This window comes from Arvicola amphibius, chromosome 10 (genome assembly GCF_903992535.2).
Source record: "Arvicola amphibius chromosome 10, mArvAmp1.2, whole genome shotgun sequence".
Classification (NCBI taxonomy): Eukaryota; Metazoa; Chordata; class Mammalia; order Rodentia; family Cricetidae; genus Arvicola; species Arvicola amphibius.
This window is the reverse complement of record NC_052056.1, coordinates 38,792,948-38,814,520: the sequence shown is the minus strand read 5'-3', so window position 1 is coordinate 38,814,520 and position 21,573 is coordinate 38,792,948. Positions and strand designations below refer to the sequence as shown.

At 33.6% G+C, this 21,573-nt stretch overlaps 1 protein-coding gene across 4 annotated transcripts in view; it reads left to right on the top strand.

Moving 5' to 3' along the window:
* Positions 1-21,573, top strand: part of Stxbp5l (syntaxin binding protein 5L) — a 197,706-nt gene that overhangs the window by 81,224 nt on the left and 94,909 nt on the right. For all 4 annotated transcript variants that reach the window (XM_038345561.1, XM_038345559.1, XM_038345560.1 and 1 more), the window contains exons 7-11: positions 3,182-3,265; positions 8,151-8,274; positions 12,101-12,179; positions 16,138-16,292; positions 21,086-21,158. In XM_038345561.1, coding sequence (XP_038201489.1) covers positions 3,182-3,265; positions 8,151-8,274; positions 12,101-12,179; positions 16,138-16,292; positions 21,086-21,158 — 515 coding nt within the window. The remainder of the gene's footprint in view (positions 1-3,181; positions 3,266-8,150; positions 8,275-12,100; positions 12,180-16,137; positions 16,293-21,085; positions 21,159-21,573) is intronic.

The window sequence follows — 21,573 nt, the reverse complement described above, 5'->3', positions numbered from 1 at the left end:
ATTTACAACAGTAGGTAGTAGCTATTATCTTTTTTAGGCCTTTGTTGACAGCAGGAAATGATGGCAAAGAGCCAGTCTCCATAATGTCTGTGAGGATTGAGTATCTAGTCGTTAGAGGCCAGGTGGCAATATCTAACCATCTGGCAGTATGGGTATAAATTGTTGTAAAAAGCAGCTAGGCTATAAGGGCAATACATGAATCCATGATATTAACTAATAAAACAAAAGCAGAAAAACAATAAATGAAGCCAGGTCATTGGCTTATGCCTGTCTTCCCAGCTCTTGGGAGGCTGGATCAATTGGATCATCAATTCCAGGTCTGCATAACAAGACCACACCTCAGTTGAATAAACAAACAATATGTGAAGGAGAAGTCACAAAAGATCACAACCAATTTTTCTTTATACTTGGGATATAGTTTAACTTTTTAAAATTAATATCTTTGCATATTAGCAAAAAAAGAAAAACATAAAGAAAGCTGATACAAAAGAGGTTTTAGTAAAATTCCCTTAATGATGAAAATGATCTTTTCTCACTCTAAGGGAGAAAAGGGACTTTGTGGACCCGAAGCTGTGAAACTTATACAAAGCTGTGAATATATCCTCCTTAATGCTGAGTTTGTTTTTCCCTTTGGGCAGAAGTGAGACAAAGATTCCTTCCATTTAACATTGTTTAGCTGTTGGCAATATTGGTAACTTTTCATATGTATTTTTAAAAGTATAAATTTCAATTAGTATTTATGTGTATTTCATTATGTGGTATTTAAAAATATTTTTGTTAATACCTTGAGAATTTCATATATTATATTTTGTTCATACCCATCCCCAACTCTTTCCATATTCAATCCCATCTCCCTACCCATACAACTTCTTGCTTTCTCTGTTTTTAAGCCCAACACTGTTTTAGTTTTCATTTACTGCACAAAACTTTTCTAAGGAGGGACGAGAGACCCATTAATCTATGGGTATAGCAGTAAGTCTTCAGGAGTTGGTTTTACACAATATCCATTTAGCAAAATAATAGTGGCAGGTTCTCCCCTAGGGCTGTGACTTGTACAGCCAAGGGCTCTTGTCCCCAGTAACCCTGCCACCTATGGATTACATCTCACAGAGTATCTTTCTGGGTCTGGGTTATCTCACCTAGCATGTTTTTTCCCCAGTTCTACCCATTTGTCCTAACGTTATATAATTTTGTTTTTCTTTATAGCTGAATAATATAGCATAGTATTAATGTGTCATATTTCATTATGCATTTCTTCAGTTGATGGGCACCTAGGCTGTTTCCATTTGCTGGTTATTGTGAGAGCAATAATGAACATGGATAAACAAGCATCCCTGTAGTAAGATGTACAGTCCTTTGCTTCTGTCCATGGGTGGTATGGCTGGATCACAGGGTAGACTATTTCTAGCTTTCTGAAGAACCACCATAGTGTCTGCACCAGTCTACTCTCCCACCATTAGTGAGTCAGTTTCCCCTTTCTCCATTGTATATCAACATTTGCTGTCATTTACGGATATTATTCATTTATTTATTTTATCTTAGCCCTTCTGTTTGGGTTAAGATGAAATCTGAAAATAGTTTTCATTTGCATATTTATGGTGGCTAAGGATATTGAACATTATTAAAAGTTTTTTCTTTTAATTTTGAAATTAGTATAATTTCATCATTTCCCTTTTCCTTTTTTCTCTCTAAACCCTCCATTTAAATTTTTTAAAAATAATTTCCTTTAAGTTGACATATTAGAAAGTACAACACCTTTGTCAAATCAATTTAAACATTATCATGTACATCTCCTTAACTATGCATTTGGATATAAAGTATAGCTAGATTAAAAATAACTCTAGGGGCTAGCAAAATGGGTCAATGGTTGAGAATACTTGTTACTCTTGAAGATGATCTCAGTTCAGGTCCCAACACCCTCTTGGCAGCTCTCAACTGACTATAACTCCAGTGCCAGGGACTCTGATGCTCAATTCTGATCTCAACATGAACCAGGCATGCATGTGGTCTACATACAATATAGGCAAAATATCATATAAATAAAACATGAATAGGATAAGTAAAAATATATTTCTTTGATAATGTTTCAATTTCATCTTTTTAAAATTCTTCTGTTTTAAAAGGAAGACCATTACTTTTCAAATACTTTACCTGATTTAAATATAAGCACCATTGTATTGGTAGTTATATTCCTTATTGCTGAAACAAAACATCTGACCAAAGCAAGTTATGGAATTAGGTGGTTTTTGTTTGTGATTGAAGGAAAGTCTATCATGGTGGGGAAGGCACACAGACAGAAGCATGATGCTGCAGATCACATCATCTCCACAGTCAGGAAGGAAAGAGTGATGCAAGCTTATGCTCAACAAGCTTTCTCCTGGTTAGGTGATTCAGAGCCCGCTACCATGCAATGTTGCCGCCTACATTTAGAACAGATCAACTCACCTCAACTAATCTAATTTAGAAAGTTCCCAACAGACATTTGTCTCCAGGGTGATTTTGACCCTGTAAAATTTATACTGTAGGCTACAATTAGCTAATGTTAATTTAATAGAAAAATTTTTTAAAAGCTTTGTTTAAACATAGTTTAAGCTATGTACTCAAGGCTTTGAATGTAGTTCAGTGGCAGAGATTCTGTCTGACATGTACAAGGTCCTACATTTGATCCCCAGAATGAGGGGCTGCAGCAGCATCATTAGGTGGGAATATGATAAAATATTTGCTCAAAGTAAATAGAGTTGATATGACAAAATTTAAAACTATTTTTATCTAGTTTTTCAGGTGTATAGCACTAAATGGTATATTAATAACCAATTAAATATAACATTTCATCGATTATTTTGTCTTCATTTTCCATCTTTAAATTTTCACATAAAATATATTGTATCATGTTTATTTACATGTTTCCTTGGTTCTTTGGAACCGGCAGAGTTCTCTGGTTATGTTTATATTGCAACAAAAATTATTGACCCTTTAATTTGTTAATTGCTGTATCAGCATCTTTGTCTTCAAAAACAATTTTAAAGTAGTAGGAAGCATATTTAAGTGCTAGAAAAGTTAGGACAAATCAGGCTGTGTTGTGTAGCATGCTTTTTCTTTATAGTAGTATTATAACTTTTTATTTGAACACCATTAAAATTAATATCAGAATTAAGAAAATGGTTGTTTTACTGTCTTCCAGCTTTTAATAGGTTATGAAAATGGTACTGTAGTATTCTGGGACTTGAAATCTAAAAGAGCAGAACTGAGAGTTTATTATGATGAGGTAAGTGATTTCTGCTGACATATTTGGAAAGTTTGGGGACTATGTGCCACTTTTTTGCTCTGAAGTTTTGTGCTTTACTAATATATCACTTGGACCCTTCCTGTCCTTACTTAGTGTTTAATATTCTTTTGTTACTTGTATAAGTTCCAACTGTTGATTATTTTTGAATGAGAATTCTGCCTTATTATTACCTATTTTTTGGCTTTGTATCTATTCTTTCCCTTATGACACTTTCTTGATTTGTCTCATCTCATTTCTTTTATGTAGGCTCCATACTCACATCTTGCTTCTTGACTTTCAAGTTTCTAAAGGCACTAGTCAAGGCTTCCTAAACAATTCGTTTTCTGTGGCTAAGAGTTCAAGACAGATTGAAAAGCCTTTCCCCTTTATTATTTATCTTCTTAGAATAATGAAATTGTTCTGTGTATAAGAACAAATAAATGACACTAAGTATCTTGAGGTAAATTTTGTTATATATAATTGATTCTTGATTAGGTTTCTCCCAGATGACATTTCAGTTGCACTCTTGATTCCAGGCCTTTATTCCCATTTAGAGGAAGCTAATATGAAGACAGTGCAGCTGAGAGAAGATAAAAAGGGAACTCATTTCTTGAGGCTGGGTAGCAAAGATGATCTTCTGCGCCCTTAGATTAGAAGTAAAGTAGGAGTGGCACAAGGCAGAAGGAAAACGCAGATCCAAAATCTCTGCCTGGCTAACACCCACTCTTATATGGATAGATGTCTCTGCCTGGCTAGCACCCACTCTTATATGGATAGATGTCACATAATTTAGGGAAGCATGGAAGTAAATAGAAATCAGATGCATCTATTTCTTTTTAGAACACTTCATTTTTAGATTAGAAGAATAAAAAAAAATCACCCAATGGACTTCTAGTTGCCTTAGAATACTCAACATTTTCTTTCCTACTGTATCATAACAATTAAAAATTTAAAGTTTTGGTCCCTAAAGATATATTTATTGGGCTAGAGAAATGTCTTAATGGTTAAGAGAATGTACTGCTCTTGCACAGGATATGGGTGTTTCCAACATCCACAACTATACGTAACTCCAGCTCTATGGATCTGATTCCCTCTTCTGCTCTCCTCAGGCACTATACTCGTGTGCACATACTCACGCATGTATGTATACACATTACTAAAAATCAAAATAAAATCTCAATAGAAAATTTTATTTCATAAAATTCATAGTTCATTTCTTAATGGTTCTCTCAAACTAATATTTTATCATATATATGGGATAGTTACATTGCCAAAGAGTCCAGAAGTTAATTGTGTAGTGTCTGAGCAATTTGGTCATAACTGGTGAAAAACAACCATGCAAGTAATATCACAAATTAATTATGTTCTTCATATTCACTTTCAGTACATCTGAATCATAAGGAAAAATGACTCCACAGAGCTGAGCTGGCTTTTTGCTATTGTTAAATATACAAAATGCAATGATACATTATAAATATTTCTCCCTTTTTTAAGACTAAGGGCTAGAGAGGAATACAAACATGGTTTAACTTATTAGAGTTGGAAAAGACCAGACCAATAGGAAACCAAAAGGAAAATGCTGAAAATTATGCTTTTCTTAAGCCTAAACTGTATGAAAATAAATTTTCCAACCTAAAGAAATAAGCATATTAATTCTGAAACTGAACTTTTAAATAAAGATTAGAAATATTCTAAATTAATAGAATATGATTGTCTATATAATTTATACATAGAGAGTATTTTACATATTGACGTAAATCATATACACACATAAATAAATTGTTATGTATTATACTACACATTTGTAGTTTCTGCCATTCTAATAGAGATAGTTATAAACTTTATAAAGCTGAAAAACTTTTCAAACTTTCTTACTACTTTGTCATAACTAGAAACTATCTTTAATAAATTCCTAAGATGTTTTATTTATTTATTTTATTTCATTTTTTTATTTTTCCATTCAATTATTTACACTTTCTTCTCTCTTCCCAATCCTCTCCCCCTCCCCCACAGCCCCTCCTCCCTCTCCTACCCTGCTTGAGAGAGGGCTGAGAACCCTGCGCTGTGGGAAGTCCCAGGCCCTCCCCCTACATCCAGTCCTAGGGAGCTGTGCATCCATATAGACTAGGGTCCCCAAAAGCCAGAACATGCCATTAAAAAGATGGTTTTATAAATCATATATACTCTTCCCAGCATTGTACATAGTGGTCTCTGCTGTAATTTTTCAAAGTCTATTCTTAAAATTGTTTCTTTTGTTTGTTTGTTTGTGCCTATCTCGTTTATTTGCCTCTTTTCTCCATCTCTGATTCATTTAAATGATAGATTCTCAAGTCTGGACCACTGGCACATACTAGGCATTTGAGAGTAAGGCAGGAAGACAAGTTGTGTCACTAGTTTGAGGCTGGCTGAATGATGTAGTGAGCCCCTCCCACCTCAAAACTATGTCTGTCTTTTGTTGCCTCCTCTAACTTATGTTTATTTGTACAGTCTCTCATTTCTAATACTACCTGTACAAGCAATAAGCTTACTACAACTAACAACTCCCAGGCCTTTACCCCTCTCTTAAATTTTAAACTTAAATGTCTAGCAATTTAATAGGCAAGTCAAAATAAATATCACCAGAACAGAATTTATATTTGATTACACATACCACTTTCTATGTTCTTTTTTCTTTTAAAACCAGTTTAGAATGTCCATGGTAATCCTTTCTATTTTGTTCTTCTTCATATATCATAAACAATCAGTTTTTGTAGGCTTTCGATTTTATCTTTATTTTTATTGCCATTCCCTCAATTCCTCTTTGTCATTTCTACACCCAGTACTCTACATGAAATTGCTTGACTGGTTATGAATCTCTTAACATCTACCTTTCTGTATATTCTTCATTAATAGATTACCTTTCAAAGATATAAACAGATCATGAGATTCCCTACATTAGGATATTTGAATGACTCCCTGTTAACAGGCTCTGAAAATGAGAATTAAAGCTCTGGTACTTTTTTTTTTAAGTATAATTTACTGCATCTTGTTAAGCAGTTCACACATCTGGGACATGCTACCCACTTTCTCTTAATGATACAATTTTTTCTTACCTTCAAGATTTTTCTACTGGTAATTGCTTTCTCAATATGAACTCTCTACTTGTCTCTTTTGTATTTTAAAATCCTATTAGTCTGTAGGCACCAAAAAGCTATTTGAACTGTCTAACTGTCCCTTGATGATTAGTCATAGATGAATTGGATTTTTGTTGGAAATCCGGTATTATATTGAGAAATAATTAGCTGCAAAAAATTGCTTTCAGCTAGGTGTTATAGGTTATGCCTCTACTCGCAACTACCAGGGAAAGGCAGTTCAAACAAAATAGCACTTCTGTCAACTTTGCTGAACTGCAGTCAATTTAACATTCTCTGAAGCTACATCGTCAGCAAAAGTACAGGGCGAGAAAGCGTACAGACCCACAACCTTATTCCAATCCAGTGAAGGAGTTCTTCAAGTTCAAAGCCAACTAGAGCTACACAGTAAGTTTCAGGCCAGCCTAGAATGCAGAGTGGAAATTTTCTAAGTAATAAAAAGGCAAGAATTTATTTTACAATAGTTATGGTTCGTTGTTTCTTTATATTAATATTTCAACAATAAGCTCAAAGAAATCTTTCAATTGGGCATGAGGATAATATTTTGATTCCATGGGAACTTCATATTTCCTTTTGTCAGATTGCTATATAGTCTTTAAACTTTTGTTTTCAAGAAAAAGTTAGCGTTGATAAAATACGAGTCATGTTTTTCCTTTAAATTCTTTGTTTTATTTTTTTCTTGAATTGATTGTTGATATTTGGTTTCCATTAAGTCCCTGTTTTGATGGGAAAATGTGATGTAACTAAATAAACAAAAAAATCAAATACCCTCCGTCAGCTGGGTTACCAGCTCCTTAGTTATACACTATTTGTCGTCTTGATCTCTAAAACAAGACAATGTTTCATCATTGCTCTATTCACTCAGATTTTACTTCATTTCTAGTAGTAGCTAGATTTTTTCTCTCCTCCCCAGTGGGTAGGATTTCACTGAGTTCGGATGAGGCCTGGGGGCTGTACTCTCATCCTCTACTTCTGCTGACCATATAGTTTCAGAGAATTTTAAATTAACTGAGGATCAGCAAAGTTGACAAAAGACGTGCTATTTTGTTTGAACTGCCCACAGAAGGGAAAATAAATAAATAAAGAAGACAATGAAGAATGTTTCTAAATGCTTTTGTTGGAGACTGTTAGGGGAAAAGTCTCTGATAGAAATTATGGCTAAACTGAGAAGAAACGAAACGAAAAACAAAATTGTACAAGCCCAGGATATCCTGTTGCATTTTATGTTCAGTTTAGTCATATCGAGGTCTGAATCATCTTATTTTTTTATGTTTAATGGTTTGTCAAGACAGCAGTTAGCTGTAACTCTGATATAATATATATTGGCTGAAAATTTCAAACTTGGTTATGTAAAGAATTCAGTTTCATAACTACATAAGCGCACATGTGTTTAATGTTCTGAATAATAAGTATGATTACTATTCACCCATATTGACCTTCACTCTATGTTTCCTGGGAGATGTTTTATACACCTTTTTGATTTTCTTGCCCACTAGAACTTGTCTCATTGTATTCAACAAAATGGTTAAATTATGGTGATTAATTTATTCACAAAAGACACAAAGATTTAGAAATTCAATATTAAACACTAATTCAGTAGATTTTTCTTTAAAAACTATTTTATAGAAGATACTACATTACTGTAGGGATTAATACAACTTTTACAATGAAATAATTACTGTTTCCAGAATATATATTGATATATCTGCTTTCCCTTCTGTACTTGTTTTTTGTTGTTGTTGTTATTTTACCAGGCTATTCATTCAATTGATTGGCATCATGAGGGCAAACAATTCATGTGCAGCCATTCGGATGGTAGCTTGACTTTATGGAACCTGAAAAGCCCAAGTCGCCCTTTCCAAACCACAGTTCCACATGGTAAGACACACACTTTGGAAAGAGACTGTGGAGACTACAGAACCGCCTCTTCCCAGCTTTAATTCCCCCAGTTTTGCCTTCCTTTATGCTGCAGACTGGCAGAGCGCATCAGTGAGCTCTTCTATAAAGAGCATATTTTAGGCTTTTTGTTTTACTGTCTTAGGTTAGTCTGTTTAGTCCATTAAGATTAAACATTACTAGTAAGACTAGATTTAGGTCTAGTTATTATTGTTTGCTTCTGTTGTTTATACTATATGTGTTTGCTTTTCTCTGCTTTTCCACTTCCAAGTAATTTAAATATTATTATTAGGAATATGTTTTAATTCACAGGCACTTTATCTTCTTTTCCTATTGTTTATTGCAAGTATCACAATGTTTTTTTAACTACTCAATATGTTAGTGCTAAAATTTTAACACTTCATTTAATATTTAGACATCTTGTAACCATGTAGATCTACTTATCTATCTTCATTTTCATTTATACTATAATTGTATATCATACACAGATATTGTGATTTTTAAATGGTCACATGTATTGTAATTAAGAGACAAAATACTCTGTATAATTTAATTTATTTGTGGATATTACTTCCATTTCATGTAGTTCTGGTGAAATGATTTCAATGAGCTTCTTAAAATTATCTTTTATCTCCATTCTTGAAGACTATTTTGTTAGATATAGATTTATGGACAATATCAGGCCATGAGCTTAGAGTCTGCTAGGTGGGAATTCATGTAATGTAATGACTGCTTTAATGATAGTCAATCATCTAGTTTCAATGTTTTCTAAATGAGCAGTCCTCAGTGTTTTGAACTTTGCTTCTACAATTTAGAATGTGTTTTTTCCTTCTGGTGTTTTCAGGCAATTTTTGTATCTTTTATTTGCAGCAACTTAAAAATGTTATGTCTCATCTTGTTTTGATTGTTTATTTTTTCTATTAACAGTTCTAACAAATTTTTGGAACTTTTTTGCCACCTACCTTTAATATATTTTTATGTCTGTTTCTCGTTCTGGAATATGAGTCAGCTTTGTTAGAACTTTTGGTGTTGTAAAAGATACCTCTGAGTCTTAACTTTTGTATTTGTTTTTGTAATATTTTTGTTACTAATTTTAAATAAACCAATTCCAACTGATTCATCATCTATTTAACTGCTTCTTGTTCTGCATTTCCATTCAGATTTTTTTTATACTTTCCCACTCAGTATCTTTTTGCCTTTTAGAAATATTCCAAGAATTCCTTCTGTCATTTTTTCTGAACATTCACCTTTCTTTAATCTTTGAGCTTAGGTGCAATCACCTCCTAAAACCTTTCTTTGATAACATCACCTGCTTTGCCTAATATATATTGACAACAATGGCTCACATATCACCCTCTTTATAATGTTTTTGTTTATATCTTATATAATGTGGATATAAAGTCTTTTTATCTTCATTTTATCAATTATTCAGGATATACAGTATAAAAGTTTGTTAGAAATAAGAGTAAAACTTCATGTATATAAAGCTATATAATGTGGATGTGATATAATATCATTTATACTGTAGAATGTATTTTCTTACCCCCTTTCTCAAAGAAATAAAACACCGATATAATGAAAGAAAACAGACACTATCTTTAACTAAGCTAATCAATGCAGAAGAACAAAACCATGAAATTATAAATTATATGGGAAAGGCAGAAATTAAAAACTCAAAAAACCCTCAAATTCATATTCTGTACTATTCTACATTGTAAAATTAAGAACATGGGTGAAGTAGATAATGTCAAAGGAAATACAAAATGATGAAAATTTTGTACAGTATTTTTAATATAAGTTCAAATCCCCATCTGTGGTCCATTTCTTTCAGCCTCAAAAACACCTTTTATTATTATATTGTTGTTAAGATAGTTCTGGGATGCAAATTCAGCTTTGTTTTCGGGGAAATGTTTTTATTTGAATTTATTGTTGAAAGACGATTTTGTCCAACCTGAAATTCTTAGTTGACAGTTCTTTTTTTTTGTTTGTTTCTAATACTTGGAATATCTTGCTCTCTGCTCTGGGGCTTTAATGTTTCTGAAGATGATGTTTAATCTTTCTTGGGGCCCCTTTTCATACAACTATTTTCATCTTGACTTTTCTGCCTTTAAGATTTTTTCTGTCTTTCAACATTTTTGCTTGAACTATCTCAGTCTAGGGTTGTCTCTTTATCATTTTGCCATTTCTTTCCTAGCCTTTCAGTATTACACTTGTGTGTATGGTGGTAATGACTAATGGTATTTCACAGTTTTTGACCTTTTCACGTTCTTTCCTCCTGTTTTGTTTGCTTCTTGTCTCCAGCATTACTTTCTTACAATTTTCAAACACATTTTTGTTAATCTCACCCATGTTCTGAAATGTTCCTTTATTCATATTACTCACAAATTCAGACACTGTCCATGTTTATATTGAGAATCAGTTACACATTTTGTCATTAATTGATTATTTTATACCTGGAGAATTTAACCTTTTTCTGTCATTTATCCTTTGATAGAGTCCAACTGGTCTATCCATACCCCTGTTTAATTACAGCTTCTACAGCGTGTTGTGTCTGTTACTCATTTGCTTCTGCTGCATCATACTGTAATTTTTATGTTTGTATTGTTCAATCTAATAAATTCCAGACATATTAGAATTTAATTACTTCTATGTGCCCTGACATATATCATATAGTACTAGGAATATAGAGAATAGCAACAAATCAAATTGATGATTTTTTATACAATGTTTTATACAACATGGCACTTAAGCATGCAACTGTTATCTAAAACTAGGCTCTTAGAGCTGAAGACTGAACATTAATGGGACCTTACAACCTGATTTCAATTCTTGGGACCCAAATTGCAAAAGGAGAGAACTAATAGTTCTCTTACCTCTATAATGAGTGCCCCCTCTCCACACAGTAAATTAATCATTGTAATAACATTTTAAAATGAAGCAGAATGATTTTGTAAGTATATCATATGCTTTGTATCACAGGACTTTCTGCAATATGAAAGTTTACTTCTAGTATAGATAAATTATGGAGAATTATATAGATTTTATTAAAAGATTTTATCTTTTTCTCTTCCTTTCTTTTTGTTTTTTTTTCTTGTGGAGGGGAGGGAAAGACGATCTTATGCACCCTTTGATGGATTTGAACACTAATTCTCCTGCCTCAGCCTCCTGACTGTTGAGATCACAGTCGTGAATAATATATTTTAATAATAATATATTTCATTATGTATGTATTATCAGTCCTAAACTTTATTTTATGAGCATATGTAACTGCAATAATTTTATAAGGAAATACATTCATATTTAGACATTACAAAGCACCAAAAGGTGAATACTTTATAAATAACTTTGTTGATCATATAGCAGTCTATTGTTATTATCCTAAAGCATATAGATTTAATAAATATTAGAATACATAGACTTATGCCACATAAGGGCACTTTAAAAATATCTTTAGCTTAAACTGATGTTACTATGAAAATGACCAGTTTAACAATACAATAGAACTAAAGTAATAAAATTATTCCAAACTTAATCATCATTGATGGAAATATATAATAGTGTTTGTCCTATTCTCTTCTGTAAACAGTATCTACAATTAAAACTGTGCTTGAGGCTTTGGCTTCAGCCGTGTTTGTATCACCTGCCAGTGTAATCTGTTCAGGGGTTGTTGTTGCAGTGCAGGAAGTTGTGTGACTCAACCCAGAGGCTTGTAGGTTTCATTTTTTCACTGTGTTATTGTTCCCTGTTTCTATTTCTTAATGGATCAGTACAATTTAAGTCAGATTTAATTATTTCTTTCTCTCATTAGGAAAAAGTCAAAGAGAAGGAAGAAAGTCTGAGCCTTGTAAACCAATTCTTAAAGTAGAGTACAAAACTTGCAGGAACAGGTATGTGGTTGTACTTGGTGAATATGTGAATATATGTTAGGGGTGGGATAATGGAAGTAACAATCTTTGATAATATGTTATACTGCCCTAGAATTAGAAATTTTTAATTCTCTAAATCAATAACTTATTTTTCTTGATAATTATGAATATTGAAAATAACAAATAGCATACTTCATTATATTTATATTAACATCATATATATTAATTCTAATAACTGAGGACTCTTGAATTATTTATAGTATAGCAATATTTATTAAACTTAATCTATGCATCTATTGATATTCCCTATGAAATTTAAATATATAACCAGATCTCTCTGAGCTTAGAATATGACATATTGAAATTGGAAAGATAACCTTTAGTTGAAATTATAAAGTTATGTATATTTTCATAATGGAAAAAGCCTGAATTTTATGATGTATATGATAAAAATAACATTTAATACAATTATACTGCATTTATAGACACCATATCCAGTATGCCTCTTAATTTGTAATAATCACTAATGGCATTTTCCACCCAATATGAGCATAATAAACCTTGCCTGAACATTATTGTTATATTATTGTTATTGTTATTGTTATTATTATTCATGTAGAAGACGTGGGTTCAGGGATCTAATTCAGGAGCCAGGCTTGTGCAGCAAGCACTTTGATGTGATAAGCCATTTTGTCAGCCCCTAAACAGACTGTAAACTGAAAGTTCCTACTTTATCTTAGTTACTTGCTCAGATTGTAATGTGCTATTAGCATCATAGATATAAATGTTTGTTAAAACTTCCTCTTCTGAAGTTTAATAGTATAAAATTGTGATGATAAATTTCCGATATCCCTTTAGCAGTCCAGTTTAGTATAATATAACTAAAAAGTAAAATATTCCAAATTTTAAACATTGTGGATGGAAACAAAATCTTATATAAGTATTGTCTTCTTAGAATATTATTTATAATTACAAGTTTTCTTGTGCCTTTAGATTCAGTAGTGCATATCACAAGTTATGCAGTGTAAACTCTAAGGATCCTTGAGGGGCAGGAAATTATGTTAGTTTTTCCAAACAGCTTATAGCTTTATTTGGTTTTCCTTTTCACTTGTGTAATTTTTTTAAAGAATTTTTCCTTACTTCAGTGTTGACTGTCCTAAAAACTATAATATCTACTGAATTATCAGTTAGTGTTCAATATTTTTATAGATTACAAATCTTGAAAATAAAACAGCAAAATGAGAACAAATAGTTTCATGTGAAGCCTGAGATGCTTTTTGCACACTAAATCTCAGGACCCATGGTCTTTAGGGCTTCTTCTTGGCTACAATGGTGTTGTTTTGAAAGTGTACTCCCGTGACATGCTCAACAATGTTCAGGTTGATTTCATTGGTTTTAACTATTATACTACACACTGTGTAATTTGATTTGTGAGAAAAATATAACTTATCACCAGCTTTTGAATTTGGTGTGCTCTAGTAGCAATGACCAAGACAAAACACTAGTGATTTTTAAATAGCATAAGAAGTAGTTTGATTGATGTTTGTTTGGGGGGAATAGAAAAGGGACAAGGACATAATAGAGTTGTAAATATCACATTTCTAACTTTCTATTAGCTTTTTTGGCAATTAAAAATTTTAAAGAAAAAAATAAGGAAAGGAACACCTAGCCTAACCTTGAAGGCCATGGAGAGAAGAGCTAAGGAGATGGAAATTTTTAAATATAAAAAAAATAAACCATGAGAAAAAAAAAAGATGAACAGCAAAAAAAAAAATATTTGGAGACATGCCATATTTCAATACATACTGTTTTAAACTCTGTCATTAAGAAGCTTTGTATAATACCAAACCAACTAGGTTTAATAAATAAACAATGGAATTCTGGGAAAGAAAAAAAAAGAGAGAGGTCAGGAAAATTCCTTAGAGAGAGAATTTCTGAGATAGGTGTTAAAGGCAAAAGTAAAGTAGCCTTTAGGAGCCAGGGCTCAAATGAAGTAGTGTGATGCCACAGTTAATATCACTTACTTCACATTAAAATGGCTCTTGACTTGGGATGGAATATTTCTCATACTTTTATTCCTCCCTGGACCCCACACTATTGGACAGCACTGCCAACATTCAGCATAGGTCTTCTCTCACTGCCTATACTTGCTAATCCATATGGCAGTTGTCTCAGTACATGCACTAATGGACACATACAGGAGTTCCTTCCTTCCTTCCTTCCTTCCTTCCTTCCTTCCTTCCTTCTTCCTTCCTTTCCTTCCTTCCTTTCTTTTTCCTTCCTTCCTTCTTTCCTTTCTTTCATCTCTATCTGTTTTTTAATTAATTAATTTATTTATTTATTAAAAATTTCCACCTCCTCCTCTCTTCCCATTTCCCTCCCACTCCCCCCACAACCCTCCCCCTTCCTCTCCAGTCCTAAGAGCAGTCAGGTTTCCTTGCCCTGTGGGAAGTCCAAGGTCCTTCCCCCTCTATCCAGGTCTAGGAAGGTGAGCATCCAAACAGACTAGGCTCCCACAAAGCCTATCCATGCAGTAGAATCAAAACCCAGTGGCATTGTCCTTGGCTTCTCAGTCAGCCCTCCATGTGAGCCTCGTTCAGAGAGTCCGGTTTGATCACATGCTCTATCAGTCCCAGTCCAGCTGGCCTTGGTGAGCTCCCATTAGATTAGTCCCACCATCTCAGTAGGTGGACGCACCCCTCATGGTCCTGACTTCTTTGCTCATGTACTCCCTCCTGCTCCTCATTTGAACCTTGGGAGCTCAGTCCAGTTCTCCAGTGTGGGTTTCTGTCTCTATCTCCATCCATCGCCGGATGAAGGTTCTATGGTGATATGCAAGATATTCATCAGTCTGGCTATAGGATAAGGCCAGTTCAGGCACCCTCTCCTCTGCTGCCCAAAGAACAAGCTGGGGACATCTCTTTGGACCTGGGAACCTCTCTAGAGGTTAAGATATCTACTTCCCTGCTCCTATATCCACCCTTCCTCCATCCCAACCATCCCATCCCCCCAAGCTCTCCCCAATCGGTTTTTAAAATGTATTCTTCTCTCATACATTACAATCTGACCACTCCATTTCCCCTCCCTCCAGCCCCCCAGCCTCCCCTCTCTCCCAGATCCAAAGTCTCAATCCTCAATCCAAACAAATTGAGAAATGAATGACACACATTTTATTATTTATTTGTATCTTGAAAAGTAATATATAGACTGAGTAGGGTGTGTGTGTGTGTGTGTGTGTGTGTGTGTGTGTGTGTATGCATGTAAGCAATGAAAGAAAAAGGCCATAATTTGAGAGAACAAAGGAGGGCACATAGGAGGATTGGAGGTAAGAAAGGGAAGGAGGAAATAATGTAATGTGATACACTAAAATTTTATTTGAAATTACTTGAGCCAGCTAGAGCTTGCTGGATACACATAAAATTGAGTAGAAGATATTCTATGATAAATTATTATTCATCTACACATTATTTTTCTATCTTCTCATAAACCTTTTACTACAGAAGCTTCATTACCTGCAATTTTCATGTTCTCATTTACCATTCTGAGTTTCCCACTGTGATATTTCTCTTTGTATTAAAATTTGCCTCTTTCATTTTAGGGACTTAGGTCCCATATTCCCACTGATTAGTTTAATATTATAACATAAACTAATGTTCTAATGATAGTGATATAAGATTTGGTGGCCAAATAAAATATTTTAAAAGTCCCTTTGAGAGTCAGTGACTCCACTTCCCTCCAACTTGTCTTTCCCCAGTGCCACTCAAATATCTTTGCGCTTACCCATAGTTATTCTAGTAGCTAGAATGTAGATCCTGAAAAGGGAGATGTTAAAATGGTCATTGTTAATTGAGAAACTAGAGTCAGGAAGGCCATTTGCATTGTAGATAATCTCCTTTGAACTTATTATATAAAGGATTATGTATTGGCTTCATGTTATCTTAAAGAATATAGTCTCATTACCCTTTTTCTCCCTATGTAGTGAACCATTTATAATATTCTCTGGTGGGCTGTCATATGACAAAGCTTGCAGAAGACCAAGTTTAACCATCATGCATGGAAAAGCAATTACAGTACTTGAAATGGATCATCCTATTGTTGAATTTCTAACTTTATGTGAAACACCTTATCCAAATGGTAAGTAGATAAAATGAAACATTTAATTTTAGAAAAAAAATATCATTTTAAATGACAAGTTCCTAATGAAATTAAGGTTAAATATTTTCAGTTTTGGCAGCAGGTATCCACTGTGGTACAACACTGTGAGCTACAGTTGCTGGCGCAGGGTCTGCATTGTACCTACTTGGCAAACTGGAAGTAAGACAGATGTAGTGCAGCAGTGCTGGCGTTGCAGGTTCTAATATCAGGTAAGTGCTTTAAACTTTGATAAGGATGGTGGAAGCTGAACTGGGAGGGTCCGATAGGGGTCCAGGGTGAAATCACTTGGGGAAACTGAGGTCTCCTAATAGTCTCTCCTAGACCAGCTCCACCCATCCCATCCCAATACCAATCAAAGTTAAAGCACTTACCTGATATCAGTGATCTGTAACTCTGGTGGTGCTGCATCTCTTTCACATCTGGCTTTGCTTCAGATGCAACTGCAGCACATCTGATTACTCTAGGATTGCTGATGTGTGGTTAGTGATTTATTTTAATATGGAGAAGAGTCATAAGACCATTGGGAGGAGAGATGCATGTATATATTTATCATCTTGAGTAAAGATACAAAACCTTTGTAAACATGAAACTAGTTCTAAACTCATACAAAAAATCTAATGATGAGAAAATAAATATAAAAATGAAAATGGTTAAAACATAAACCAGAAATATGAATTTATGATAAAAACAATATAATAAATATTACTACATTTTCAAAAGGGACAAAAACTTGACTTGGGACGGAATATTTGGATTTATGATTCACCTCTGGATTTATGATTCACCTCTGAAACTTATTAGCTGCTAATTAAGATACTTACATGTTTTACTTATCTTGTGTAGGAAGGGAATAATTTTACTCAACTATGGTTAGTGGAAAGGCAAATGAAAATATTTTGTTAACTATGAAAATATGTATGTCATGTTTCATTACTAAATATGTTGATTTTCTTTAAATTATTTAGCTTTATATTTAAAATATGTAGTAGATAGTAATTATGTAGCACTTTATTTCAAGAGTTACTGAGATAAATGACCTGCATTTTTAATCAACATATACTTATTGAACGTTACTGTGGCCTCAGTACTATAAGTACTTGTTAAGCTTATAGAAATATGAATGTAATCTTTACATAAATTGCATAAATTCTGATGGGGTCTATGAAATAGCTATAAATTATTGAAGTAATGCATGATTATAATGCTGAATTACATGGTTCACAGTATAAATAATCCACCTCTTTATATCTAGTTAAATGACTAAAATATTAATGTAAAGCCTCAATAGAAAAATAGGATTTAGGCAGACTTTATTGAGAATATTGAGTAAAGGTTTTGTAAGTTGTGGGGTTTGGTAAGACCAATTTATGGGAAAAGATCTAAGGTTTTTGGAGAAATTTGTGGAGAAACAGTAGAACTTTGAAGAAACACTAAGATGAAAGAAAATACTCGTTTTAGCAGTTTTTTTTAAGGAATATATAGGTTTCAAGAGAGCTTCTTAAAATCTAAACTAGCAAAGGCATTTGTAGGTAATATATATTTATTGTATCTGGGCATGTTGTTTTATTTATATAATCTCAGATCTGGGGAGACTGAAGCAAGAGGATGGCCATGAGTTCAAAACCAGCCTAGGCTACACAGTATGTTTTAGTACAGTCTCCGCCATAGTGTAAACTGTTCATTTTCTCCAAAATGAACAAAACATTAAAACAAACCCCAAACCACATGTTTCATACACAGTCACAGTGTTTTTTTAAAAGAAAGAATAGTAAGAATGAGTAGTTATTAGGGAACAAAGAAGGAAAAAACCTTACAATATTTGTTCATGATTTATCACACTATAAATGTCCTTTGGAGTTATGAGTATAGGTGACAAAGGAACAAAGGTTAGAGTCACCTAGGAAGGAAATGTGGAGGAAGCAAAAAGGAAAGTAAAACCACAGGTCTAAGAGCTAAAGTTAGGAAATTCCTCCTATAAAGAGCATCGAAATGTATCTGAAATAGAAGTTGAGAGTTCATGGTTGCAAAGATCAGACATATGTCTCATATAGCCTCATATATGTAGTCTCCTGAACATCAGTAGCAATATAAGGATAATTTATAACGATTTTTAATAAAGTATAAATCTGCTACACCCTGCCTTTTCTCCTCTATGAGTGGATTAATAAATTGTTTTTCAGAAAACTGATAAAGATAATTGAACCTTTCATTTGTCAGATATGAGGAGAAATGGTGTTAACTATACTTATGGGAATATAAATATAGTAACTGCTCAAGTATGTTTTAACTGTTCAAACATTGAATATATCAAAGCACCAGAAAAGAAAGCCTATATTATACATAATGAAGTTTCTCACGACCTTTCCCGAGTTGCCCAGTGGTACTCACATGTTTAATTCTTCTCTTCAAATATGCAATACTTGTATACATTATCTTCCTCTTTCTACAAATGACATACTATTCTATGCACTGTCCTATATCATTGTGTTAATATATTTTAATTATTATTTCATAGTAGTTGATAGGAAATTCCAGTCTTTATAGCTACATAATGATAAATGTCATTCCCAGGCTAAACCAAGTTGTGAATAATTTTAATACTGCTGATACTTTTATGACATCTGATGCTGTGACTCATTCTCACAGCTCAAATGTTTTAACATTGTTAATGGGATCATCACTTAGAGTAATAACTGTAATCAGAGCTTGTCAGTTCCCATCTATATTTAGTTGGCCAGTCATCTCTAAGCCTTTCAAATGAAGCATTCTCTTTAGAATAATAATTGAGATAGAACTTTTCTCACCCTAACTGGTAGGAACAAGGGTTAAATGACGAGACACACCAACCTAAATAGGTACTTCCATTGCTATTTTTAGCTATAAATATCACTATGTATGTTTTTCATATAACTTTTATAGCAGCTTAAGGTACTTATAATTGTGCCATTTTAGTGAAAGAGGAGCTTCAAGTCAAGGAATGTAGCTAATATGCCCAAGACAAAATTTTTAGTTACTAGGCAAAGAATTGAAGTCAACAATGATTCCCAAACAATTTTTTAGTAGCTGTCACAGTGTACAGAGGGCTTCTACAGAGGTGAAACTTCTGCTGCCACTTTCTATTTGTGGAGGAACAAGAAGAACTTTTGACAAATGTATCTGTGACTTTAATTCACACATGGTAATGCTTTGGCTATTTTATCTTCTACCACTTGCTATAAACCTAGCCAATGATGTTCCCAAGGAGAGCTGACAAGGAGAGAATAACTAGTCATATGGAACCCTACTGTGCTTCAAGCTTAGAGCTAAATTGTATAAAAACAACACTGAGAAACTTAAAGCAATGCTAGAGATAAATAGTAGGAACATGAGAACGGTTTGAATTTTGGACTGTAGCAGACTAACTATTGTCGTAGAGATAACTATCTAAGCACCAGCAAGTCCTAACTCTTGTTCTCATTTACATGTTTGCTCTTGTATTTTCCTCTCGTGTACATGTTGGTTGTAAACATGAACTTGTGTAGGTACTGTAACTTCTCAGGCCTGGAAGTTACTCTGAAGGCTGCCTACTTCAGTATTTAAATTTCCCACCCAAGACTTCAGTCCTCCCTCTGTAGAAGACATCCGTTGAGTGATTATTGAGTTTAGGATAAAAGCTTTCCAAACTAGCCATTAGAAACTGCTGCTATAATGAAAACAAGATGGAAGTTAGAGTTTAAAGTCCTAGGTTTCAGTTTCAGTTTAACCATTGGTCGATAAACCTATGCCTCTTTGGCCATGTTTTCTCAACAGTATTGAAAAATAACACTCTGTAGCTACTGAGAATCAAGCATCATGCATATAAAATGTTTTCTTATGCAATTACCTAAACCTGAGAACTTCACTTTCACAGTTCCCCATTTGCCCTTTATTGTAAATGGAAAGCAATGCTTACTTTACCTCTTAACTAAATCCCTGTTCCCCGTCTTAACACGTTACATTTCATACCATTGCCCTTATTTACTCATAGCTCACAGTAGCTCCTGAATTCTTACTTCTTCACTGTCCACAGCTTGCAAACATCCCTGCAACAAAAACTCCATAAGAAAGATTTATCGTCAGTCTTATTCCCCACACAGCCTTTGGATTTTGAGATAGCTTCTAGGATATACTGGAGCAAAAATAGGTGGGAAAGAAACAGTGGGATATAAATGGATCAAGGATATGGGGGAAAGGAACAATGGGAAGAGGGTTAGATTTAGAAATGTGAAATTTGATTTTTGTAGGCTTGTACTCATGCACACAGGAATAGTCTATAGGAGTATATTAAACCATATTGACTCAAAGTACTCACCCAACTACATGTGTCTCACTATCATAGTGCGGTGATTGTGTATCATATCCCAGAGAAGCAGAGTTAGTGCAGTCTCAGTGTGACTCCTAGTGGGCATGGTTCAAATATAAACCACTAAGGTTATGGATGAGTCTGATAGTGACCATAAGCTTGAAAGTGACACTCTCATTGTTAGGCCAGGATTGCCATCACTTCGTGATTTTTGGAATGTATTTGACTATGTACTAGATACATGTTCATTTTTCCTAGTTCTATTAAAGATCTTAACATTATGTTTATCAAATAAACATATTTTATTAAAATATTCTTTGTCACCTTGGCTCATACTTTGGTTTTCTCATCATTTAAATAAAATGTATATAAGATAAAGGAAATGTAGTGTTGGTGGTTTAAATAAAATATGCAGTATGGAAACTTTTCAATGTTTTTCTTTCTGTTGTAGAATTTCAAGAACCCTATGCTGTTGCTGTGCTTCTAGAGAAAGATCTCATCGTAGTTGATCTGACACAAACCAAGTAAGTTGTTCATCATAACACCAATTACTTTCAAATTCTCTTCAGTACAATAAAAGTGCAAGAGCGCATTTTAGAGAACTGGCATTGGAATTCTCTAGATATTAAGTTTTTGTGTGAAATTTGTCTTGCTAAAGTTACGGAAATGTGATTTGGTTAAATGATGAAAAGTGATGTAGGAAAGTTTGGGTAACAAGAAACTATCTATTCATCTTAAAAGCAGAACAGATGTTTGGACACAGCATTTAGACATCCAGAACAAAAGGAATCATCCTTTTGCAATTGTTTTAAGCAAAAGAAATTGTTGCAAAACATGTACAATGTAACCGCTGGCCGTCTGTTACTCTATTGACTGAAGGAAAACCGATAAAAGAAAATTACATGTGGTGAAATTATTTTGAGACTACCACAGCAGACT